Source organism: Gopherus evgoodei, chromosome 1 (assembly GCF_007399415.2).
Source record: "Gopherus evgoodei ecotype Sinaloan lineage chromosome 1, rGopEvg1_v1.p, whole genome shotgun sequence".
NCBI lineage: Eukaryota > Metazoa > Chordata > Testudines > Testudinidae > Gopherus > Gopherus evgoodei.
This window is the reverse complement of record NC_044322.1, coordinates 163495582-163522014: the sequence shown is the minus strand read 5'-3', so window position 1 is coordinate 163522014 and position 26433 is coordinate 163495582. Positions and strand designations below refer to the sequence as shown.

The 26433-nt window shown below is 40.7% G+C and overlaps 1 protein-coding gene across 1 annotated transcript in view; it reads right to left on the bottom strand.

The window, feature by feature from the left end:
- Nucleotides 1–26433, bottom strand: part of KCNJ6 (potassium inwardly rectifying channel subfamily J member 6) — a 242293-nt gene that overhangs the window by 52291 nt on the left and 163569 nt on the right. The window contains exon 2 of the mRNA XM_030577754.1: nt 10765–11685. Coding sequence (XP_030433614.1) covers nt 10765–11662 — 898 coding nt within the window. The 5' untranslated portion in view covers nt 11663–11685. The remainder of the gene's footprint in view (nt 1–10764; nt 11686–26433) is intronic.

Below are 26433 nucleotides of genomic sequence, written 5' to 3'. Positions count from 1 at the left end.
GTGACATGGAGACAGAAGCAAAATCAGCCAGAGAGCCCCAGGTTTTAGAACAACGGTGTGATCCTCATTTACTCTGCTTGTGGGTATCATGTGAATCATGGAGGTGACAGATTTGGTCTCAGAGTTATAGGGCATAGAAGAGCAGAATGTTTGAGTTACTCTGCTTTATGCTATGTGCTCTAAAGTGCCAGCTATGGAGCAGCATTGACAGCAGATTAGGGTCAGTGGAAAGCAGTCCTTATTGCTTTTGGACAGGTTTTGTTTTAGTTATAAGCTCAAATCTACCACTAAAGGTCTCTCTGCAAATGGAACAAAAAGAGAAGCTCCTCTACTGAAAATACCTTGTTACTAGGGCTGTCAATTAATCACGGTTAACTCATGCAATTAACTCAAAAAAATAAATAGCAATTAAAAAAATTAATCAGGATTAATCACAGTTTTAATCACACTGTTAAACAACAATAGAATACCAATTGAAATGTATTAAATACTTTTGGATTTTTTCTACATTTTCAAATATATTTCAGTTACAACACAGAATATGACGTGTACAGTGCTTACTTTATATTATTTTTATTACACATATTTGCACTGTAAAAATGATAAAAGAAATGGTATTTTTCAATTCCCATCATACAAGGACTGTAGAACAATGTCTTTATCGTGAAAGTGCAATTTACAACTGTAGATTTTTTTGTTACATAATTGCACTAAAAAAGAAAGCAATGTAAAACTTTAGCGCCTACAAGTCCACTCAGTCCTACTTCTTGTTCAGTTAATCGCTCAGACAAACAAGTTTGTTTACAATTACGGGACATAATGCTGTCTGCTTCTTATTTATAATGTCACCTGAATGTGAGAACAGGACATGCTTCTATGCTGACGATGCTTGTTAAAAAAATAATGCGTTAATTAAATTTGTGACTGAACTCCTTGGGGGAGAATTATATGTCTCCTGCTCTGTGTTTAACCCACATGCTTCCATGTATTTCATGTTATAGCAGTCTTGGATGATGACCCAGCACATGTTGTTCATTTTAAAAACACTTTCACTGCAGATTTGACAAAATGCAAAGAAGGTACCAATGTGAGATTTCTAAAGATAGTTATAACAATTGACCCAAAGTTTAAGAATCTGAAGTGCCTTCCAAAATCTGAGAGGAATGAGGTGTGGAACATACTTTCAGAAGTCTTAAAAGAGCAATACTCTGATGTGGCAACTACAGAACCCGAATTACCAAAAAAGAAAATCAACCTTCAGCTGGTGGCATCTGACTCAGATGTTGAAAATGAACATGTGTTGGTCTGCATTGATTTGGTTTGTTGTCGAGCAGAACCTTTCATCAGCATGGATGCATGTCCTCTGGAATGGTGGTTGAAGCATGAAGAGGCATATGAATCTTTAGTGCATCTGGCACGTAAATATCTTGCGATGCCGGCTACAACATTGCCATGCGAATGCTCTTTCTCACTTTCAAGTGACATTGTCAACAAGAAACAGGCAGCGTTATCTCCTGCAAATACAAACAAACTTGATTGTCTCAGTGATTTGTTGAACAAGAAGTAGGACTGAGTGGACTTGCAGGCGCTAAAGTTTTACATTGTTTTATTTTTGAGTGAAGTTATTGTTTATAAATAATTTTATGACTGTAAGTTCAACTTTTATGATAAAGAGATTGCACTACAGTACTTGTAATGGGGGCATTGAAATACTATTTCTTTGTTTTTTACAATGCAAATATTTGTAATAAAAAATAAATACAAAGTGAGCACTATACACTTTGTATTCTGTGTTGTAATTGAAATCAATATATTTGAAAATGCAGGAAACATCCAAAAATATTTAAATAAATGGTATTTCTTTTTTAACTGCGTGATTAATTGTGATTAATTGTTTTAATTGCTTGAAAGCATTAGTTGTTGCTTTGTTCTGAATATCGTTAAATAACAGCCATGTGACAGACTGGCCATATCATGTAATATCCTGAACAAAACTTTATTGAATTAGTTTAATGCAGTTGTGTATGTGTTGTTGCATTGTATGTACCTTCTCTAGTAGGAAGGGAGGATGCTATCAACCTTTGAAGCCACCCCTTGAGGAGATGTGTATCCTAGTGTTATGTAGGGCCAGGGAAGGTTAAACAATGACCTGTAAGTAACCCTTAAGGATATATCAAAAGGGTATTACAATGGCAAACAGGGCCATTCCTTGTAGATAGTTATCAAAGCCTTGTTAAATAGATTAGACTCTAACCCATTTGCTGGTATTTTTAGAGAATCAAAGAGTAAGTGCTAAATGTGTCTCTGTTTACTTGCCTAGAACTCTAACAAAGTGATCAAATTAGCTTATAGATGCTAAATCCTGTTTCTATCATATAATACTTCATTCCTGTACTCTATTGATTGGGAGATCAAAAGTGGATATTATCATTTAGATGGGATGGGTGGCATAATATTGTTGTCCTAATCTCTCCTCAAAGCTTGTAATTCCACATAGTAAACCACCTGAAGGTATTGTCTGAGAAAGAACAGAGATCACAGATTGTTGGCTCGCTTTCATCAAAGCCCATGTGGTGGAGTTGCTTGGTATTGCCTCAGGCCTGATCCTTTTCATCTCACGTCCGCTTAATTTTAATAGGGAAGGTCTAAGCCTGGATTATCCTGGAACTCTCATGGAAAAACTCTAACAGACTCTACACCTGAAATGCCTTTTGGACTAAACCTATTGAATTGATTACAGAGAGACTTTTACAAGCCAACTGCTATAACATCATTTCTATGATCCTGATCTATGAACATTGAGTCATTTGTATGTATATTGATCCTGTAACCATTTATAACTTTCTTCTTTCTTTTTTCTTTTATTAATAAAGGTTAAATTTAGTTATCAAGGATTGGCTGTAAACATGTATTTGAGTAAGATCTGAAATATTCATTGACCTGTGGAGTGATGTGTCTGATCCTTTGGGATTGGAAGAACTTGGTCTATGGCGAATAGGGTTTTTAATAACCTCTTACTATACATGATCAGCAGGGCTGGCTCTAGCAATTTCACCGCCCCAAGCACGGCAGCACGCCTCAGGGGGCGCTCTGCCGCTTGCTGGTCCCGCGGCTCTGGTGGACCTCCCGCAGGCTTTTCTGCAGACGGTCAGCTGGTCCTGTGGCTCCGGTGGACCTCCCACAGGTGTTTCTGCAGATGGTCCGCTGGTCCCGCGGCTCTGATGGAGCTGCCGCAGGCGTGTCTGCGGGAGGTCCACCGGAGCCATGGGACCAGCGGACAGTCCGCAGCCACGCCTGCAGCAAGTCCACCGGAGCCACGGGACCAGCTGACCGTCTGCAGGAACGCCTGCGGCAGGTCCACCGGAGCCGCCTGCTGCCCTCCCAGCAACCGGCAGAGCCGCCCCCACAGCGTGCCATCCCAAGCATGCGCTTGGCACGCTGTGGCCTGGAGCCGGCCCAGATGATCAGTTGTCCAGATGGGGACCAAAGGCTGGGCTGCCTAAAGAGGGCTGTGGTTTTGGCTTCTAGTTAACCAGCATGGTAAGGCAGTTTTGATACTGGCTGCTGAATCTAATTATAGTGTAATCTGCCAGTTTGGGGAATATCTGCTCCATTTCTCGCAGCCTGCCCTGACTGTGGCATTCTCAGTGTGGCCCACCCAGGCACAAGGGTCACTAGTTCAGACTGGATTCTCCAGAGGCCAAGATACAAAGAAAAGACTTTTGGATAAAAGCCTGGATTTTAAGGTGACTCATGTCCTTCCTAATCCAGCAAATGGACAGAACCCCTGGTCCACAGAGGGCTGCTGTCCCTGGGGGAGGATTGGGAAAGACTGAGCCTACCAAGGCCTCATAAAACAAAGTGATTATTCTGAGCTGAAGCTCTGATGAACTTGTAACCACAAAGAACCCAGTAGCCTGGACTGATGCCAGGTAAACTCATTAGCCTGTATGTACATTCTTTTATTATTTCTAACATTTTCTTAGTAATGCTTTTTACCTTAAGAATAAAGCATGCTTGCCTAGAAATAACTGGGTTGGTAACTTGTATCTATAGCAATCATTCTGCTATCAGTCTCTGAGGAGAAAGCAAGTGGGTCTGTTTAGGGCAGGCAGATTGTCTTTGCTGGGAAATACCAGTGAAGGGTGGGAACTGTGCAGCCTGGACATATCCTGGTCTGAAGAGAGTGAGATGTGGGTCTCCACTTGAGAGGCAACAGCTGGGGAGCTAGAAGCCTGAGAGTGGTTGTCCTGACTGGACCGCTGAGAGGACATTCAGGTGTAGTTGCCTGAACTGTGACAATCCAATCTACTATAAAGAAAGTACTAGATCATTTGAAGTAGAAAGTTGGTTTTCCGCAAAGCTAGTCGGCAGAAGTCTAGTTCTTCTGCCTGGCTGTCTTTGACACATGAGTAGCTGTTTAAGTCGGAACATTATAATTGCACTGATAGCTTGATGAGAGCCTTCCCTTGCTTGCTGGATTACTGGGAGAGAGGAGTTGTTGCTATAGCTGCAGTTGTTAGAATTGGGTGGCTAATTGGTGAGACAGGTGTTACCAATTAAAGAAATGGATAATAGCCCAGAATTGAATAAGAGAAGGGAAATGTTTGAATAGTACAAATATTATTTAGAGGATGCAGCTATTAAACAAAATGCAGTTCCTGGTTTACTCCAGTGAGGGTAATTTAGACTTACTCTGCAAAATTTTGGCTGATATTTTCATAACCAGCATCTAAGTTCCATATGAACCTTTTGTCTTCTTTTCTAGCCATTTTGGATGTTACTTTGATTTGAAAATTTTGATTACTCTGGTAGTGTGTTCATTTAAGTGTCCATTTAAATCTAGTAGTCTCCTAGGCCAAACAGACTAGTTCTTTCCACCTGCTAAGGAAGCTCCTTAAAAGAAACATCACTTGAAATGAGAATGACTGACTGTGAACCTTGCAGCATTCAGAATTCAGTGCAACTCCCCAAGCACAGGCTGACCCACTCTACCACACACCACCATTCCTCATTCTCTGTATTTAATAATTGCCTCAAACAAACAAAAATGCCAGCAAGGAAAGTTAAAGACACTGTTGTCATTTGTACTCTTGGCAGGGGCTCTGCTACTGTAGTGAAGGGGGGAAAAGGGTGATAGAACACAAACAGCAGGAGAGAACATAAAAATGATAGCTTAGAAATGAAATGGAAGAAATACAAAAGACTGTTCATCTTTTGTATTCCATCCCTTCCTGAGAGGCTGGTGAGCCAACCTAGAATTGAAACTAGTTCAGTCCTAATTCTATTTGGAACGTAATTCAAGCAAATAAACTTTGGTCATGCCCTGGGGGCACTACATTATAATCTATTTCCACCTATTTCCATAATCTATTTCTATTTCCTTTGGAGAGGCTTGGCTGTACGCAATTCTGATTCCTTTCCCCTCTGTCACCTCCATCCCCTTAAGAAGTAATTTAAGAACATAAACACCACTTCTTTTAAGAGCAATAGGAAAATCTGACCAAAAACCTGTAAACCAAGCAAGACTTATTTGAAAAGAGAAGAGTCTGAGAGATGCTGTGAGGGCTGGAATTGCTAATATCCATTTCAAACAGAGGCATTTGTTAGGATAGGGCAATCATAAGGGGGGAAGTATGGCAACCGATTAGCGTGGAAGCAAAAAGACAATAAATCATTCAATCAACAGGGCTGTAGTTAAGAGCAGACGCAGCTTTCTACCATGTGTGCCTAGCCAATAGCCTCATTTGCTATATAAAAAACATTTTATGTGTACATTTGATTGCTTTTCACACACATTTTCTACAGCTAGTGAGCATGTTTGTTTATGTATCTATAAACCCTTCTGCAAATATTGGTCTCAAGCTGTCCATGTGTCAGAAATATAAATGAGTTCTATTACAAATATATTTGTATCATTCTCCATATAAACCCGAAGATGTTTATATAACTTTGCCATGCAATTTCCTGTGTTGCCTTTTTTTTTTTAACACACAAAAAAATGTTTATAATAGCTATTGTCTCACTTTTCATTTTCACAAGGGGGGAATTTGCCATTGTTTTTTCTAGTGCCCCCCCCGATGGTCACATAATAATGCATGTAGCTTATTAATGTTGATGCTCATGTTTTGTGTCTCACTAAATAGTTGCCTTCTCCAGAAGGCAAAGAGTTTAAACCTTCAAAAGCATTTTTGGGGCTTGTACAAAGAACAGCAGCCACAGTGAAGTTTTCAAACTTATAATCCCTGTCCCCACCAACCCAATTAAACAGCCTAGTGTTACCTTTTAGATGTGCTTCTCTAGCAGATAGATTTGAGGCTCTTTGGATCTAAAAAATCTACCCAAGTCCCACGTGGAAAACAGATGCGCCAAATAAGAGTTCTGGTTCATATTCAGTCACAGTAAAAATGTTCATAGTGTAAAAAAAAAAAACAACTCTAATTCTTCTGTAAAATAATATACATTCAATGGCAACATTTTAATATAAACCAGAATCATGACCTGTTGGTTAATATTAATCAGTGATAACCCAAATTGTCTGTATCATGCAAGTTGTGTTCCTACCAGATGGCTTGTCTTTGCCAGAGATAGGAAGGAAAATAGAGTGTGTATTCCCCCTTCAAAGTGGAACTCTCCTTTAAGGCACATGGGAACATTACATCCTGCGTCCCAGGTCTGTACAATCATGGGCCAGATCTTCCGTAGTGGAGTAGCCACTGTGTACCATGCCACCAGTGTAATCTGGGATCCTAAAAGTGGCTTTACTGGCCCAGGAAGGATCACCTCCCTAATCTTGTAGTGATATGGAATTGACCTAGGCTTTCTTATGCCTCATCCATCCCCACCTGCTCTCAGCGCTGGAGTGAAAGTAGAACATGACCTGTGCAAAGTGGGTATGGCTTGGATGTCATTCAAGTATGCCAGTTCATGGGTGAATGTGTGGTGCCCTGTAATCACTGCAGCTCATAACAAGTTAAAGCAAGCCTCAAACTGCTTCAAAAAGGCAGAAAGGGACCAGCACTACATAGCACTGCATCAGGAGAGTACAGAGTTGAACTTTAAACTAGTTTTGCACACCACTCCCCTGGATAGGGCTCCATCCACTTCAGCTGTAGCCAGGGATCTGGCCCATACCCTAAACTGCAGTATTCGTGCCTGGCTAGAATGGGACATCTTAGGCATTTCTGAATACCTTCTGGGTATGGTAGAATATATTGAGCATTTCTGTTTTAGACTGAGCATATTTCTGTTGTGTTTTACTCAGTGCTTGGAAACACATACCAATGAGTGATACTTTTGCAGAAAGATAGCCCTCCATATCATGTGTGTTTGCATTGATTGAGATTTTAGGGTATTTGTTAATCTCAAAATACTAGGACTCCTGTAAAATGTTTGTTTTAAACTCCCAAAAGCATTTCTTTTGCTAGTTGTTCCACTGCCATTCTGTCCTGTCCTCTATCTGCATTTCGAGTGGAACACTTAATTATGACAAACTAGGTATGAATTTGCTTAGATATGCTGACATACTCGTGACTCTCTGAAAGGCCTCCTTGTTTTGGGATCTGTTTGTACAATTGCCATCTTTCTATGCTCTGATCAAAATCCTTTGTTACTCAGGCTGTGTCATGTGTAACTAATCTCATTCTCCCTGATCAGCATTTTTCCTGTTCATTTTTTTTCTCTCGCTGCAGACTATAACAGTCTCTCATTGTGGTGTGCTTCATTTTGCCCCAAATCAGCAGATAATGAACAGTTATTTCCTTCAAGTATAAATTCTGAAAGATGTGGGATTCTCAAAGACCCAGTATCGTCATTCTTAAGTAATACTTTGGTAGTGAGACACAGCAGGAAACAAGTCACTTTAACATAGATCTGCTAAAAGGGAAATGGAAACTGCAGCATTTTGCACTTTCTGTAGTTTGGATTGGTTCAGGTCCTTGCATCCAAAACTGAACACACTTTTGCATTATGAAATCTAGACATGGCCTTCTCAGCTGTTCTCCTGAAGCAGTGCTGCTGTTTGGTGGCTGTATTCAAATCCTTTGGTTCTATACAAATCGTTAACTAGTTTGGTTCTATTACAATGACTATATTGTTAATCTAGGCTTTAAAAGTTAGGGCAACACACTTACGGCGCTTAGTAGGAATGTGACATATAGACATGGCTTTAGACAGTGGTATTTGCATTTGCTCAATAACATCTAATTTTACCACCTACTTGAGTTCAGCTATTACTTTCTGTCAGTCTAATGTGATTTTGCTTGATGCATATATTTTTGACAGCACAAGGGGATTTATATCAATTGGATGTATTAAAGGATCCCAGTCCATTTATCAAGTCATCATATTATTTAAAAATACCTTTTTTGCATCCTGCTCAGTGGACAAGTTATACACTCATTTGTGTGGCATTGCCATATGGGCTCACTTTGTTCCTATTAAATGAAAAAAGTTTTGTTTGCAGTTTGAACATGCATCACTCACTAATCATTTTGTGTAAGCTTGCTGTGATTACATTGCATTTAGCTCTGCTATCTATTTTGAGATTTGCTTTCTGTTCATTTATTTCCAGTCTTACAGACCAGTTTGCTGTAGGACCTTGCTTTGCAAATGTATTAAGAGACCCAACAAATAATTCTTTGTGTTGTCATTATCAGAGATTTGAGCTCCACTTGTTTATCCATAATGTATTTTATTTTTATATTTCCTTGCAATATGTGCTGAGCAACGTAAATGAATAAAGCCATTACTAGCAGGGGCTCTCAGGGTTCAGTTCTTGGTCCAATACTATTCAATATTTTTTTCAACGATATAGATGATTAGATGAAATATTTTGCTGGTTAAATTTGCAGGTGACGTGAAGATTGATGGAGTAGTAAATAAGGAGGAGGACAGGTTACTGTTACATAATGATATGAATTGCCTGCTTAAATAATCACAGTCCTACAAAATGTGTTTCAATACAGATGAATGCAAGGTAATACATTTGGGAAGAAAGAAATCAGGCTATACCTGCAGGATGGGAGACTGTCTTGGAAAGCAGAGACTCAGAAAAGGACTTCGGGGTGTCATCGTAGAACAAACTGAACATAAGCCCTCCATGCTATGCTGTGACTAAAAGGGCTAATGCAATCCTTGGATGAAGAAAAAAGAAAATATCAAGTAGAAGTAGGCAAGTGATCTTGCCTCTGCATGCAGTACACAGCACTGATGAGACTGCTACTAGAGTACTGTGTCCAGTTCCAGAATACAGTGCCCACACTCCAAGAAAGATGTGGAAATACTCGAGAGAGTTCAAAGGAGGTCCACAAAAATGACCCAGGGGCTGGAAAACAAGCCTTTCGATGAGAGGCTTAAGGAGTTCAGTCTATTCAGTTTGAGACAGAGAAGGTTGAGAGGTGATTTGATCACTGCTCATGGTTATTTACACATGCAACAGATATCTGACATTGAGGGGCTTTTCAGTCTTTCAAACAAAGGCATAACAAGATCCAGTGGCTGTAAGTTAAATTTAGATTAATTCAACCTTAAAATAAGATGGAATTTCTAGCAGTGAAAGTAATTAAACATTGGAATAGCTTACCAGGGGAGGCAGTGGACTCTCAGTCTCTTGGGCTCTTTAAAACAAGTTTAGATATCTTCCTGAAAGATATGCCTTTATCCAGTTTCTGGTAACAATTCCATGGCCTGTTTATACAGGATGACAATAGTGGCACCTTTTGGCCTTAGAGTCTTTAAATCTCATTTGAATCTATTGCTTTTATTGCATATGTGACACTGCTCCCCTCATCCTGTATGCCTTTCCATTGTTTATATGCCATGTTGTTGTAGTCATGTTGGTTGCAGAGACAAGGCGGGTGAGGTAATAACTTTTATTGGACTAACTTCTGTGGGTGAGAGAGACAAGCTGTCAAGCTGCATGGAGCTCTTCTTCAAGTCTGGGAAAGGTACTAAAAATGTCACGACTAAATACAAGATTGAACAGATAGTTTAGCTTTGGCTGGACACACCTGTTTTAAGGCTCATGTACACTGCCAGAATGGTATAAAGGGGCCTTAGTGCAAATGAGAATCAAGTCCTTGATATTTTGAATCTAAAGTAAAACCAACCTAAAAGTTAAAACAAAACAAATGTTAAAAAAATAAAGTGTTAAGTTGAACATATTATCATTTCATATTCGATGCAAACCTCTTTTGGGAATTCCACGGTAGAAGTTTGCACATACCAGGCAGTTCTTTTTGCATTACCCATGAATAACTGGAAACAGCGGGTTCTGTAGTATTTGCACATTATGTCTAATCAGGGATTCAGAGTAGATTTTTACAAAGCATTGTAAAGCAGGTTATCACACTAGTTCTACAGGCTTGATTTACACTTGTGATAGAATGATAAATAACGGGATGACATGATCTGGAAAATTTAGACAGTAATAAATGTTATATCATTTTCAAACCAGATCAGAAACAAATGTAATTTCATTGGGCAGGGTTGAGCACGCAATTACACAGAGCATGCTTTTAATTTTAAACCCAACTGTTCTGCTGATGCCTTTTGCAAATGTAATGTCTGCTTCCATTGTTGAAGTAATTCTTTTAAAGTGAGGTGAAAACAAAGGTTTTCTGTGGCACAAGGGGCACCAAATGGAGTATAACGACCAGTCCAATTCAGATTTACTGTATTTTCCCTGCTGAATGTAGTTTGTATCTGAAATCAATTTATTTAAAATTAAAATGTATACTTTACACAAAGTATAAGAAACATTACCTGTTGCCTCCACCATGCCTTCTAGAATTACAACAATTTCTATTTCCTCTTTGGGCAATTGGTCTTTGGAAATCTCCCAGAAAGGACTCTGCTGGTTAATTTCATGGCTGATGATCAGTGGTGAAACCAAAAAGAGTCGATCATCCCCTGTGTAATAACCTACGTTGATATCTGTCTGGTTGAGTGGTATAAATTCCCCCTCCTTTGTCTGTTTAGATTTGATCAACTTGGCTCGTATTGATGCCTCCACAATGTGTGAATTCCTAAGGTCCCCTACTCGGAACATCAGGCACAGCTTCCCATCCCGCATAGAAATGACTGCGTTGGTAGAAAAGACCAGGGTTTCTGCCCTCTTCTTGGGCTGGGATATTTTCACAAACATGCAACCAACCATAAAAGCGTTGACAATAGAACCTAAAACAGACTGAACTAAAAGCAGAATAATTCCCTCGGGACATTTGTCAGTGATGACCCGATAACCATACCCGATGGTGGTTTCTGTCTCTATTGAGAATAAAAAGGCTGAGACAAACCCATTGAGGTTACTGACACATGGGGTCCATGTATTGTCTCCTATATGTTCCATATCACCTCGGATGTAAGCAATTAGCCACCAGATCATTCCAAAGAAGAGCCACGTCACAGTGTAAACCATGACAAAAATCAAAAGGTTGAACCTCCATTTGAGGTCGACTAAGGTAGTGAAGATATCACTCAGATAACGATAAGTCTCTCTCACGTTCCCATGGTGTACGTTGCATTTCCCATCTTTCCTAACATACCTCTGAATTTTTCTCTTGGTACATACTTTGCTTATGTGTTTTGGAAGATCCTCTCTAGCTTGTTTGGGCAACTTTGGCTGCTGAATCATGACAGGGCTCTCCACGTCCTGCTCCATTGAGTCTTCTTCAAGTACACTAGCTGCCATTAAAAAAAAGACATTAATATTTATATGTATACAGACAATTGAATAAACACACAAATTCCTTCTGTATTAGCAGTAGGAAACAAGAATTAATTCATTACCTAATAGAAATAACTTTGAAAGGAAACTTTTTCTTATGTCAGGGGCTTCCTAGATATTATTTCAGAGATTTGAACCAGTGTTTAAATTCTGCAACACATATTCAGACAAATGTTGTACCCCCTTTTAAAATGTAATACATTGGTGGTACTTATAAGCCAAGAATGATCTTCTGGGAGATAGCACTTATATAAATGAAGAAACAGGTCTGCTTTGGGGCTTAAGTCACCAATATAAGCAGAGAAAATGAGCAATTGTTGTTTTTTTTTTTTTACATTGATGCCATTACTAAGGGGAAAAAGAATTAAATACATGTAAGTGGTTTTAAAAAACACTTTATTTTCAAAGGAGCCAATTCTGCTCTCATTAACCTCAATAGAAGAAATATTGGGTCTTAGCATAATATACACCAACAGCAATTCTAACCAAATTTTTCTACAAAATAGATGCGTTTATACTGAGCCTGGGCAGTCTGTGTCCTCCTCTCACTAATGTAAATCACACAGTACTTCAGAAGTTGGTGCCATGGTAGTTCACTTGGGTGAGCACTGAAGAATGAGACTATTAATCGTACTGCACCTTCCTTTCTATGGATGCCACCCTGGTATCTGAGTGCCTCCCAATATTTTAACAACAGTAACAATCTCTTTCTTTCTCCCCACTTCCTTCCCATCCTTTTGAGAGAAATAGCTTGATTAGTTTATAGTGTCTTTGTTTGTGTGTGAGAATGTGTGGGTGTTGTGTGTGAAAAACTTACTGAGGGAAAGCTAAGTCAAATTAATGAGTTTTGCACTTCATTCAGAGCACAGGGAGACCTGTGGTTATTCTTATCTCTTGTAGGAATGTGTGTGAGTTACAGCTCCTTTTCCCAAGCCTCACCCTATTGGCTGAGTTTTGTTGTTCCAATAGAATAGAATTTAGTGGTCATGGTTGTGGAGGGAGATGCAGTCTCTCAAGTAGCTAGGAGCAATGCCATAGAAGGCTTTGAATATCAAAACAGAGGCCTTGAACTATGAGATATGCTCTAGTTCAGTGGTTCTCAAACTTTTGTACTGGTGACCCCTTTCACACAGCAAGCCTCTGAGTGCGAGCCCCCCCCTTATAAATTAAAAACACTTTTTTATATATTTAACACCATTATAAATGCTGGAGGCAAAGCAGGGCTTGAGGTGGAGGCTGACAGCTCGCGACCCCCCCCATATAATAACCTCGTGACTCCCTGAGGGGTCCTGACCCCAAGTTTGAGAACCTCTGCTCTAGTTCAAAAGGAATTATTTGGGAACTTGGAAATCTGTGAATCTGTGAACTAGGCTCTCTAATCAGCGGGGACAGTGCAGACTGCAGAACACTTAGGTGTTTTCTTTTTAGCAAGCTATGTTGCTCAGCAGATGGTTTGCTGAGTTTTGAATCATTTGGAGCTTTTTGGGGTGTGTGTGGCTTCATCCCTCTGGAGCAGAGTCAAAGGCTCTCTGTAAAATTCTAGGTGCAGATAAATTACCCATGAAAAGAAAGTGTTGTAAAAATACAACTGTCTCTCTACCCCATCCAGCTGTTAGCCACGCCCCTGCCTACCCAATAGCCATGAATGTTGGCAATAGCATTGAAACCTGCTAGCATTTGTGTGTGTTCATGTGATGGACTCCAATGACTTCTGTGTCATTTTCTAATCTTGTTTCTATTTCTTTAAAAGAATTTTATTCCAGTTGATTTCAGGGGCAGCATGTACAGCAATGTTCCAGCCAGTCAGTTCTGGATGAACTTATCCCAGCTGGTGACAGTGCTGCCTTCTTGGATTAGCACTAATGCAGTGTAATGAAATAAACACACAAAAAGCGCATTCATGTAACCTTTTGGGGATGACTTAAACTAAAGCCAAGAAATTTGCCATTAAGGCTTTATACTCTATGCTTAACTCACAATTGTGTCTAAGGGAATTTCAGTCCCTGGAATCAATAAAATCACTGCAGTAGCAGCCCCTTGAAATAGCCAGGAACGGCTTATGAAGCTTCTGGCTTAGAGTTTTAAAGTAATGTTAGTTAGACTTGTAATGTCCGTGTAATGGCTTATTATATTTAAAATGCTTGAAATATTTTGCTTTCCCATCACAGTTAGACACGGTCAGATGCAAAGAGACACTGTGTAAGCTTTGACTATGCATTTCAGTCTTTGCAGATGGTCTCTGTTGAATTTTGTTATTCAAGCAAACTTTGCTGCACAACTCCAGTTCTGAGCCTTTCTTGAACAGAGACTGCAAATGGCACCAAATAACATAGTAGAACTAGGACAGGGGTGGGCATACTATGGCCCGGGAGTCACATTGGGCCCTTCAGACATTTTAATCTGGCCCTCAAGCTCCTGTCTGGGGACAGGATCCAGGGCTTGGCCCGCTCCAGTGCTCCAGTTGGGGAGCAGGGTCAGGGGCTTGCCCTGCTTTGCGTGTACCATGGCTCCGCGCAAAGCCTGCACTCCTGATCCCATCCCAACCCCCTGCCCCAGCCCTGATTCCCCCTCCTGCCCTCTGAACCCACTAGTCGCAGCCTGGAGCACCCTCTTGCACCCCAAACCCTCATCCCCAGCTCCACCCCAGAGCCTGCACCCCCAGCCAGAGCCCTCCTCACCCCACACCCCTGTCCTAGCCCGGAGCCCCTTCCTGCACACTGAACTCATTTCTGGACCCACCACAGAGCCTGCACCCCCAGTCGGAGCCCATGCTCCCTCCCGCACCCCAACCCTCAATTTTGTGAGCATTCATGGCCCGCCATACAATTTCCATACCCAGATGCAGCCTTCAGGCCAAAAAGTTTGCCCACCCCTGAAGTAGGAGGAGACAAACACGCTAATTTCACTTGTGATTTAAGAATTAATTTGAAATGACGTCTCCAGAGGTGGAACTTCCCAGCAACCAGGTACTGCACTCTCTAGCCTACTTTGTAGGTTTATTTTTGCTTTTAAAGCACTTATTACTACTCCTTTGTATTTATTTGGTATATTTAATTTCAGGCTCGCAAAGTGTTTTATATTAAATAAGACCCTCCACACTGAGTGATCTGAAGCACGAAGAAGGTTTAGGTCCAGAATTTCCAAGGTGGCCACTAATTTTGTAGTAGAAATGAGCAGTCTTTATGTACCCCAGAGCTCAGGGAGTGCACAGATTGCTAGTGCCAGTGGCCCTCAGAGACCTCTCTCCACAGGGTGCAGGGAAGCCTCTTTCTCACCTAGAAGGCTATGCAAGGGCTGCTTACATTCTCGGTTTTTGCATACAAAAAACCAAACACTACAAACTCACTTTTATTAACCAAAGACAATCACTAACTTTAATATAAAACTGTTTCAATAGAACATCTTACAAATAGGTGCTCACAGACACTTTAGATTATACTGGAGACATCTGCATGGATCTTCAGCCAGTTTCCAATGCCAATCTCTCTAGACTGTCAGGCAGTCTCCGAAAAAAGTTAAACTCAATACTCCAACCTTTTCCCAGTTATTCAAGATACCCAATTAATCCATTACTCTTTCCACCACCCAAGCAATTCATAACCGAACATCCCCTCCTTGTGGCTGTCAGCTCTGAATTCCACCAGTAAAAGTCTCAGCAACTAGACATGCTCTTAGTCTGGATTCTAGCTCCAAAGGCAAACACAAGAGCAGCAAGTCCCTAAATAAATGATGCTTGGAATACATGCCTGTGTGTTGACAGAGATGCCAGGCAAACATCTTTTAAGCACCTGGCAGGATCCCTTGCACATCCCCATGGCCAGTGAAAAGTCGCACATGGATGGCACTGTAGCCACAAGACATTTAGTCTAATGATATTTTTACTTGGTATCAAGCCAATTAGCTTATGTTGTTTGTCTCATTTCATTCTCTCTGCAGTTATATAATAGTTGTCATAATTCCAGGGACACAGGAGTGAATGGCTGCTATCTTGAAAGCTATTTTTATTCTTAGTGGTTTTCTTCATGGCAAATATATACAAATAATTAACCCACATGCTGAATAAGTATTTTCTACCTTGCACTGTTTATGGATCAGTCTATATTAAACTTGTGTGAACACGATGGCACAGGTAGCAATACTCTGGCTATTTAGCATATTCTGTTCAATGTAATACTCAGTGGGGCATCCCGTAGACAGTTCAATATCATGCCTAAGTGCCTGCAGGATGCTCATTTCACATTCTGTCCAATTACATGATTGTGTAAACAGAAATAAGTCCCCTTACTGGTTCAGTCATATTTAATCATAGCAGTACCTAGCAATGCTCATTTGTTCTTGCCTATATTACTGTGAACTCAAAAAGGAATCATCTAATGTCTACACAAACAAAGTGGTCTGTATACTCCTGGATAACAGGAATATGATACTACTGATGAACTATTAGTTGTATAGCAGAGATCTCAAAGTCCTGGCCCACAGGCCATCTGCGGCCCGCGGAGGAGAGAGGCACGTAGCATCAGAGCATCAGAGCACGCTGCCGGCAATATCAGTTGCAAGCGCCACCCCCCACAGCTCCCATTGGCTGAGGGAGAAGGACAGAGATACTATAACTAGTCGCTGGGCAGAGTCAGCCATGGAGGCAGCGTCCCTTTTTTACATAATGAATATTAACAAGTGTTCAGTATTTTGACAACTATCTGATGCACACCTTGCTGCAATCCTGAAGATTTCAACTGCTCAGTCACTGAGGCCAAACATCAACAAACTGACAGAACTGAAGCATTCCCAGGTGTCTGGCAAACACTAAGAACTCTCTGGCAGGTGAAGAATTATGTAAAGTTGTATGACAGTTTTATTATTTCTTAGAAATTTGAAATAAAAAATACAATATAAATGTTTTCTTTTCTGAACACCATCTTCAGTGACACTATTGGCCCAGTGGGAGGATGTGAGGACTGGCACTGGCCCTAAAGTAAATTGAGTTTGAGACCCCTGTTGTATAGGAAACCAAAAATATAGCTATATCATTAGCTTCAGGGCTGCAGATGAAAAAAATTAATAACAATACCTAAAGTTTTGTTGTTAGTGGTGGTAATAGTACTTATTTGTATTGTGGTAGTGCCCGGGAGCCACAGTCATGGACCAGAACTCCATTGTGCTAGGGGCTGTCCAAACAGAAAAAAAAGATGGTCTTTGCTTCCTAAGGCTTACATCTCTCTAAATGAAATGCTCATATCAATGTGACTGTAGATCAGTGTGAATGTACCTTACACTGGAGGTGACAATATACAAAATTAAGTGGTTTTGCTAAGGTCAGTATGAATTATAACTAAGGCTGTGACTTTATCATGGAGGTCATGAAATCTGTGACTTCAGTGACCTTTGTAACTTCAGGCCATGGCGGCCAGGAGCTGCAGGGTCTCCCCATGGTGGCCGGGAGCTACGGAGAACTCTAAGTCACGGCAGGCGATGGGAGTAACCTGCAGCTCCTGTCTGCTATGGGTGGCAGGGTCCCACAGAGCTCTGAGCTGTGGGCGGCCGGGGTCCCTCACAGCTCCAAGCCGCGGGTGGTGGGGGACCCCGGAGCTCTGAGCAGGGACCCTGCAGCTGTCCAGCCACTTTGGGTGGTGTGGGGACCCCACAGCTCAGCTCCCCACTTTGTCATGATATTTTTAGCAAAAGTCACGGACAGGTCGCTGGGTTCTGTGAATTTTAATTTGTTGCTTGTGACTTCTAGTAGAAATATCCATGACAAAATCTTAGCCTTAATTACAACCTTTACCATTTGCAACAGAATTCTGGTATAAATAGAGCCACATGAATGTTCCCTAGTGAATAACTTATGAGATGAATTAAGCCTTTTTATGGGTCCATGAATTGGTTTGTGTACAGTTAACTATCTCCTCCAATTTATTAGTAATTGAAAGTTATTCACCTAGTTTCAAAGAAGATTATCCTCAAGTAGTTCATTGCAGGTATTTAAAATTCATGCAGCATTAGATAGTTTTGATTATAGTTTGACTTAGTTTATGTGGTATTCTTCTCCTTTCCTGGTTGGATGTGTGTAATCTTTAGAATTAAGTTTGCATTATACATTGCAATCTTGCTTTCTGTTAATATTCTCTAATATTCACTTTAACTTCGCTGTTTTCATCATTGTTCCTGCCAATAAACTCATTTACTATAATATTTGTGGAAGCAGAACACAAAAGTGAACAAATAACTTTTTGATTTGAGAGCTCTGGGATTTCCCAGAAGCTTTTTTCTTTTTTTTTGGTGGGGGGAGTATTCAGTCATACCTATTTGTAAAGACAGATTTGGGCAATATGCTATTTAAGCGTTCTGCCTTAATAATCACTATAGCCCAATGGTGCCCAAACTTTTCCTGTTGTGCTCCCCCCGACCAGTTATGGAATCTGTCTGTGCCCCTTCTCCCTTGCTGCACAGTTAGCTCAGCAGAGGAGCTTGGGATGAAGGCAGAGCTCTGGGCAGAACTGGGGATGGGGGAGGAGCTGGGGCTAAAGGTGGAGCTGGGCTGGGAGCAGAGCATGGGGCGGAGCTGGGCTGGGGTCAGAGCTGGCCTGCAGGCAGAGCAGGGCTTGGGTGGTGCTCTCTCCCCGCCCCCCATGACGGTTGGCCTGGGACCTGCTGCGCGCATGCCAAACGCTCCTTCATGCCCCCCTAAAGGGGCGTGCCCTACAGTTTCTGGACCACTGCTATAGACAAACTAGTGAATGAGGTGGACATCAGTTACTTAATATGACACTCCAAATTGTTTCCAATAACATAGTTTATTAAATTATTTCTGATGCCTTCTCCCTGTGAATTTGTTTAAGCAAATGTTATATCTGGATTTCCAGGAATTCAGCTCAGGTAGGCTTGTGTGAAACCTCTCTTCCTCAATGCTGTGGTAAGACTGTTGGCCATCTAGCTCAGGAAGGGACTGTTCAGCTGCACGGTACAAACAAATGCCTGCCACGTCAAAGTTACTGCTCTACTCAGTCTTTGCCATTCCTTCTCTGCCTATGATCCAGACCCAGGATGGACAGCGACTCACGCAAAGCATTTTCTTTGTTTTTGATGGGATAGTCACAGGGGATTTGAAATGCCTTGCCAGATTTCTCTGGCTTGATTTAGGTGCTGTTTCAGCTCTGTAAAATCTCAGCTTTGCTGAGCATTGGGCACACACTAGCAGATAGTTTCAGAATGGGGAGAGATTTGCTTGCATGGTGAACTAGACTTTTATTACTCTCTGACTGTGAGGCCAGGTAATCTTTATAAAGAAGAAGGATGTGTATTACAACCAAAGCCACGTATGTTGGTTTTGGCTTCCTGGAATTGATCTTTATATAACCAACTAATCAATCGTTATTAAAGCCACATTTTTCTCTGCAAAGTGCTTTTCAGGTTTGATGCTGCACCATTGATGTCAATGGGAGCTTTGCCATTCATTCACTTTAATGAGAGCAGGATCTGAGACTTTCATCTTCAAAATGCTTAACAAACATTAGTTTATCAAATTTCTTACTCATGTATCATGTTTCTTACTGGCTTCTTTAGAGTGCTAACCATAGATCCAGGGGGCATTTGTGTGTGACTTGTATTGGAAATTAGTAGCACAGAAAAAAATTGCAAATTAAAGTGTGCTTATAATCAGAAAAGTGACATCTTGATTGCCACATTAGCTGCTCCATTTCCTGGGCCTTAGCTGGCAAAAATAACTTTGTACTGTTTTCACTAGTTTAAAATCAATATAGCTGCAGAAAGGCAGAGTTCTGCCTTTAAGTTCTAGAAAAACCTGTCACTAAATTTGGTATTTTATTCTTGAGGATGGCGAATGACGATTAGGTACGGATTAGAAAGAACACAAACTGATTTTCTGGTACTCAACTGAATTGCAGATTTTGAACCTGCCAAAGTTTAGAGATGTTTGGAGCTGAGGTTTAGCTTCAGTGCAATACAGAAATAAAGACCATCTACAAAACTGAGTTCTGAATCTTGGATCAGATTCTTAAACTCCCTTATTCCACCTCCACTAAAGCTCGGAGTGTTTTGAGCCATGGCGTCTATTCAGATCCAGCTTTAGTACAAATGAACAGTGGTGAAAACAGGGCTGAGGAATATGTACAGGAAGTTGAAAGGAAACAGAACAGAGCCGAAGAGAACAGTGTATGGTCCTGCTATCAGAGCCTCCCAAAATTCAGTACTTAACAGTCTTCTTTGCTCCCCACCATTAGTTATTACACATCACCATCTGCACCATCTGCCAGACTTTTGGCGAAAGGTTATAACCGGTTCTACTTGTGATGGGCAAACCTCCAGAGAGTCAGTTCAGAGAAGAAAACCCTTCCCTCAAATTTGTATGTTCACACACATTATTCTAAAATCTTATCTAAGGATTAGTGCCTCAATTCAGCTGGGTAGCTAAGCACATGCCTAGCTCTAAGCACATGAGTAGTCCCATTGAAATCCATGGCACTACTCACATGCTTAAAGATAGTCATGTACATCAATACCATGTTGAATTGAAGACCAGGCAGGATGGTCTTGGTGGACAGGGTTGATTGTTATTGTTCCTTTGAGCAAGATCAATAGGCACATCTATCTCCAACTACCTAGCACTGGCTATCGCTGGCAGTGCACGTGCTCTTTGGCTTGCAGGATATCCTCATTCCCTGTACAATAGACTCTTCCTAGACAAGCACACATGCATTCCCTGTCACATTTTACTCATTCTGCTGCCAGTACCTTCTACTGAGTCATCCATGGTAGGACATTCATTTCCCTCATATCAAACGCAAAACCTTCCTGCATCCTGTTCCAACTTGTTCACAAGGCAGGATGAGGATCTTAATTCTTTGCTATTGTCAGAGAGGAAAGAGCAAGGGCAGAACTTCTCGCTTGAGAATGACAAGTCCCAACAGCTAGAAAAGGCAGACAATAGACACATCTGGCTTATGTTGTTTCATAGTGGCCGACGATGAAGAATGAGTAATGGGTTACTGATGATGCACGGAAGTGGACTGCAACTCTGCAGCTGATAGTATACAGATGGTGGTCCCAAGTGGAAATCTACAAAAGAGGCGTGTGATCAAGACTGTTGGCCAGCATTCCAGGCTGGCATTAAAATCAGAGGGACAGGGAAGTGCATGGCTGTTCACAGTAGTACACAGAGATGCAGGAGCAATGCCCAACCATCTACAAGAGAATTAAATCCTTTGTGCATGAAAAGGAGGGGTTCCAGCCATCTCTTTTCCCATTGGAAGATATAAGTGGCAAGTTTAACACAGAAGGAGGCAGGGATCAGCAGCAGGGCGGGTGGGAACAGCATCAGATCAGACCAGCTACACATTCATTCTAAGTACCACTGTACAGAAAAAGAGAGAGAACCTTTTAAGGAGAAAACAATCTCCTTCCACCCAGCTGTTCTGAGAAGTAGTGGGCCAACCTCAGATGCAGAATGAGTGGGCATAGACTCCTTTGACTTTACAGGACCTGTACCCATGTATCCCTGGTCTGAGTTTGGCTCAATAAATACAAATTCATTGATTTGATTTCTCTACACCCTAAGGAGAAACAAACCTTGCCACACTGTGATTGCTTACAAACAGGTAATATACAGTCTGATCTGTGGGTACCTGGGTAGGGGTAAGTCTGGGACAAGTATGTTCTATGTCTGTGCAGAAAGGCCCATATGTATGGGTTCTTGTTAAACCCAAGTACAGTTTTAGGGGAAGTTATATAGCTCTTCCTGCTCTGTGGCAGGGAGGCTGACGTCCATACTGATGAGACAGATTAATTTTCAGAAAATCTGTCCTATGTTTTCTGTCATCAGTCCAATTCTGTTGTAACTGACCATCATATTCTCCCCAGATCTAGCAGTCTTTCTGAGAAGGCAGCCAAGATACAGAGAATGCATTTTTAGACTAGAGAAATGAGTTCCTATATTGCAGCAGCTCTCAGCAATGGTGCAGCTACACCGGTGCTAAGCCACTAGTGTAGACATAGCTCAGGTGTCTACCACAAAAAACACCTCAGAGTCCCTCTTTATACCAGAGCTCGCGTTTCTCTCCCCCTTGTGAAGCTGCACCATTGCTGGCAATTGCTGTAATGTTTCACAATGCAGACAATGCCTTAGTAGCAATAGCTGCAAATGTTGGCCAAATGCTTTACTTCTAATACTTTAACGTCAAGGATCTGTCTCCCAGCATAGATGAAGAGTGGCAGCATTGCTCATATGTCCTGTGCGATTTCCTTTGTAGTTCTCTGACTCCTGATATTTTTCTCAGAGGATCTTTGTTTATTTCTCAGTTTCCACTGGCCTGTCGATAAGGGTCGTTTAATATTGCATAAGATGTACTAGTAGGTGATGTGCTGGGCTCTGCTGACATGCTGTGGGGTGTAGTCGGAAAAGGAGGAAGTCAGCATACAAGAAATACCCATGTCTGAACGTCATCAATTAAAGACTGCTTTTGGGTATATGCCTCATTTTGTGGCTCTGTTTACTATTAGCCCAGAAACAATAGTTCCTGAAGTGAGAGACTAACAGTGTAGCTGTCTTGATTTTCTCAGCAGCTGCTAGTTTTCTATCAGTGGTCAAATGGCCAAGCAGGGTTATGACATACGGCAGGGCCAGGCTGAGTTCTGGATTTTCCACTCATTTTCTCATTTAGTTTTCAACAGATGGAGGAATGGAAAAACTTGGCATAGGAATGCTTTCTGAGTTCTCTGGTACCGGTCATAAAGGGCTTGAAGATCCATAAGAACTACTTCGGCAATGGAGAACAGTGTATGTTATTGGCCTGATGTCACTGTGCAAGAGAGGTAGAATGATTGCTATTTTCTGATCAATGATGCAAGAATGAATGTCATGTAGTAGGAAGAATTTGGTGCAGGTTTTGAAAAGAGTTGATTTTTGCAATTTGAGGTATTTGGATTGGAAGCAAATCACCCAGTATGTATCTGTTCCCTGATTTGAATTGGAAGTCTGATGTGAATACTGACAGCAATGAATTTGAAACTTGGATATTCTGCAACATTGGCTGTTTTGGTGAAGCTTTCTGCCCATAAAATCATACACTAGAACATTCACGGAAAGTTAATGCCAAAGGCACATGGATGCAGTTGAAGTGAATTGGTTTAAAATGAAAATGAAAATCAGTGAATAACTTTTTTCAGTATTTGCCAGCTCTAGTTATTACAATTTTCTGTAATACAGAGCTGCATATAAGACTCCATTCAGTAATCCAGCTATTTCAGATGCTTTTGAAAGGTATTGAAAATAATGTTGAACAACTAGTTTACTTAGTATTGCCTAGAACTGTGCCAATAACTTACTTTTTGGTTCACTAGAAGTTCTGAAAAATAAAATTAATTTCATATCAACTTGAAATTTTTTCAAAATGTTCAGCAAATCAAAAAAAAAATTTTGGGTTGAACAAAACATTTTTCACCCAAAATGAAATATTTTGCTTTGAGCTTTTCCTTAATTTTTGTTTTAAATTAAATAAAATTGAAGAACATTTTGAAACATAAAAGTTGTTTTAAACCAAAAAATCAGAAATGTTTCATTTTGATTTTTTTCAGATTTTTTTTTTAACCAATGCAATTTGGCAAAATGGACATGAAATCATTGAATTTTTTGGTTGACACAAATTTGTGTCATTTTTGGGTGAGAAAATGTTTGTCCAAAATTTTTTACCCAGCTCTACTATTGCAAGTGCTACTTCTAGCGCCTCTGCTTAGTAGCATTGATAATGACCACAGAGTGCTGCTATCAGGTTCTGAAAGAGGATTGTACATAAGAACTTCTCTCTTGGATTAAAACAATTATTAGGAGGCACATACATAGATCAGTGGTAAAATGTATGAGTTTTCCCTTTGCTTCTGGAAATGTGCTGTTTTGATCAATAAATATAAGGCATAGAAATGAGGGAGAAGAATATTCACCTAAGGAAGGAATAGCTTGGCTCAATCCATATGCTATACCAGCCCTTTGAAGCTAATATCTTATACAATGGAATGTACCTGCAGATGAAGGACAAGAATTTCTATTACTTTCCAACAGAGATGGGCTGGAGATGTAAAATATAGATCTAGATTTGAGCTCTTCAGTTGTGGGATGATGAATTTGGGAAGACTTTGTGAACATTTAACTTTCTTCTGAAAAGTACATGGCTATGATCTATGCAGAATGGACTTACCATAGTCTATTCAAGCTTCTCCTCAATGGAATGGCAGGTGTCTGTGACCTAATCATAACAGTACTCTGGATTTGATGTCAGTGGCATGTGAGGAGGAGCAGCCGCTGTGGACCGGTGAGGAGTATGGTGCAAAGCAAACAGAATGCCTTCCTTCCTTTTCAGTACAAACTGTGCAGTGCTGCTATTCATCAATAGGTATAGTGCAGCATATACCTTCTAAAGAAGCAGAGCTTTGTGAGGATAATTTCAATGTCAGTGGTGAAGCCTGTTCATTTTCTCTGTAGTGCCCAAACTGCCCGTTTTTAATTCTGAACTTGTATACCTTTTAAGGGAATGCAGATGACAATGAATGAGGATGATTAAAGTGCCTTAAAGTATAACTGGACAAAACTTTTTTCAAATTTTCAAAGCTTTAAAGAAAAATGTAAATGTTTGCTTTTTCAAAATTGGGACATTGCTACCATTTTTTGACCAGCTCTATGTCGAGTGTTTCATTTGAGGTGAGGACAGAGATGCAGTTTTTGATTCTGAGAATGCAGATGATAGTCTTGTTGATATAGAGAGAATTTAAGGCAAGCACAAGATGGTTGTACAAGTTCAAGGAGTTTTTGGAGTCAGATATTTTGAATCACTGTTGTAGCTGTTGCCTTTTCCTTTCTCTCAGGGATGTGCTGATTTAGGCATATTCCTACAATCCTCATCCTCGGTATTGCCAACTTTTATGATTTAGTGTGAGTTTTGTGGTTTTGCTGTTTTTCTTGAAGCCCCTGCTCCTGGAGTCAGTGAATTACAATGGGAATCTCAGATTTCATTTTTTTAAGTAAGTTTCTAGCGCTCATGGTTGCAGAGATAACCTTGAAAATGTGAACCTTATAGGTTCAAAAAGAAAATAAATAAAAAGAAGCCCAATGTTGTTTTTTAAAAATCTCTTGATTTCTTTTGGAGGGCTAATGATTTTTGAATGCTTATGTTTGGCAATACTGCATTCTCATTGTCAAGAGGGTGTCTCACACTAGTCTCCTCTTCCTCTTCATCACTGTCACTAATGGTATGGCTATACTATAGAGACTATACTGCTTAACAAGTGATACCAGCCTAACCCCATAGTATAGATGCAGCATACACTAACAGGAGGGGCTTTTCTGTCAGTGTAGGAACACCACCTCTGAGAATGAAGTTAGCTGCATCAACAGAAAAATGCTTCCATTGACACAGCTGCATCTACACTGGTGTCAACACAGCCATCTCAGTCGGGGTGTGTTATTTTCACACACCTGACCAATGTAGCGATGTCGACTAACTTTCACATGTAGACCAAGCCTAAGTTTGTTGGGCTTTTCCTTTTGCCTACTCTGCTGCAGAATATATGTGAAATTGCAGAAGGATCCACTACACTCTCAGTTAGGGGGTGAGAGAAGAAAAAAAAAAGGCGGAACACAGCCAGAGCTTTTGTTTTGAACAGATCCTGTTGCTTTCTTGTCTGATAACTTCTTCCCAATCTGCTATAGATTGCAATGGTTTATGCTCCTAGACAGCAGGTTTTACAGGTGGCAAGAAACTTCTGTCTTCTGCTATCCTCAGTGGAGACCAAGGGAGATTTTCATTTAGTGTTCTTGTTCTCTTGAGAATGAAAATCACTAGAATCTGACAGTGACATCTTCCTAGAGTGGGAGGAATAAGAGTTTGTGAATTCTGCTGTTGAATCACGTGATGATGATTTACCAGTGCAGATATATTTACCAATATTATCTAACTAGCTTATGTGAGAGTCTTTCCTTTGATTTGCCTCAAAGTTCACTGGATTTGCTCAGAAAAATAAAACTAACAAGCCACAATGAGCTGTGATTTATAGTTTATTATTAGTATTATAATAGAAGAACCAAGGGCCCTCAATCAGAATTAGAGCCTGCTTATGCTAGGAGCTACAAACCTATGTAAGAACTTAGGGTCCAGCTGATGGTTGCCCTGCACTTTGTGCAGTCACATCAATGGAAAGTGGTTGCAAAATGTTACCGCTCTGACTGAGTAGTGTTTTACATCCATTTTGCATTCATCTTGCACTAGTGTAAATGACTGTATATGGTGCAAACACTGATCCAAATAGACAGGACAGAAAAAGTGTGAGGGACAGACTGCAACGGATAAGCAGAATGACCAGAATGAGGGGCGGTTAGTAAATGTCATGCTAGTTACATTTTTTTGTGGGAGGGAAAGGGGGTTTGATGCTGGCAGACCCTGTGCCAGTTCATGCCAAGGGCCTGGCCTCACTGAACACTGACAAATGCATAGCTGGAAACCAGTCCGTCTCACCTGTATGTTAGTACTGCTAAAATAGACATTAGAGTTGTAAGAACGTGTTTGGTGTTTAGACCTTAGGAGTAGCTTGTAGGATGCTGCATGTATTAGTCTCACTTATCAGCAGCCCATGTTATAAAACAATAGCAAATGTTTTCATTTAATTGTTACTATGTAACTCATCAAACAGGAAAGAAGCTTGCTATA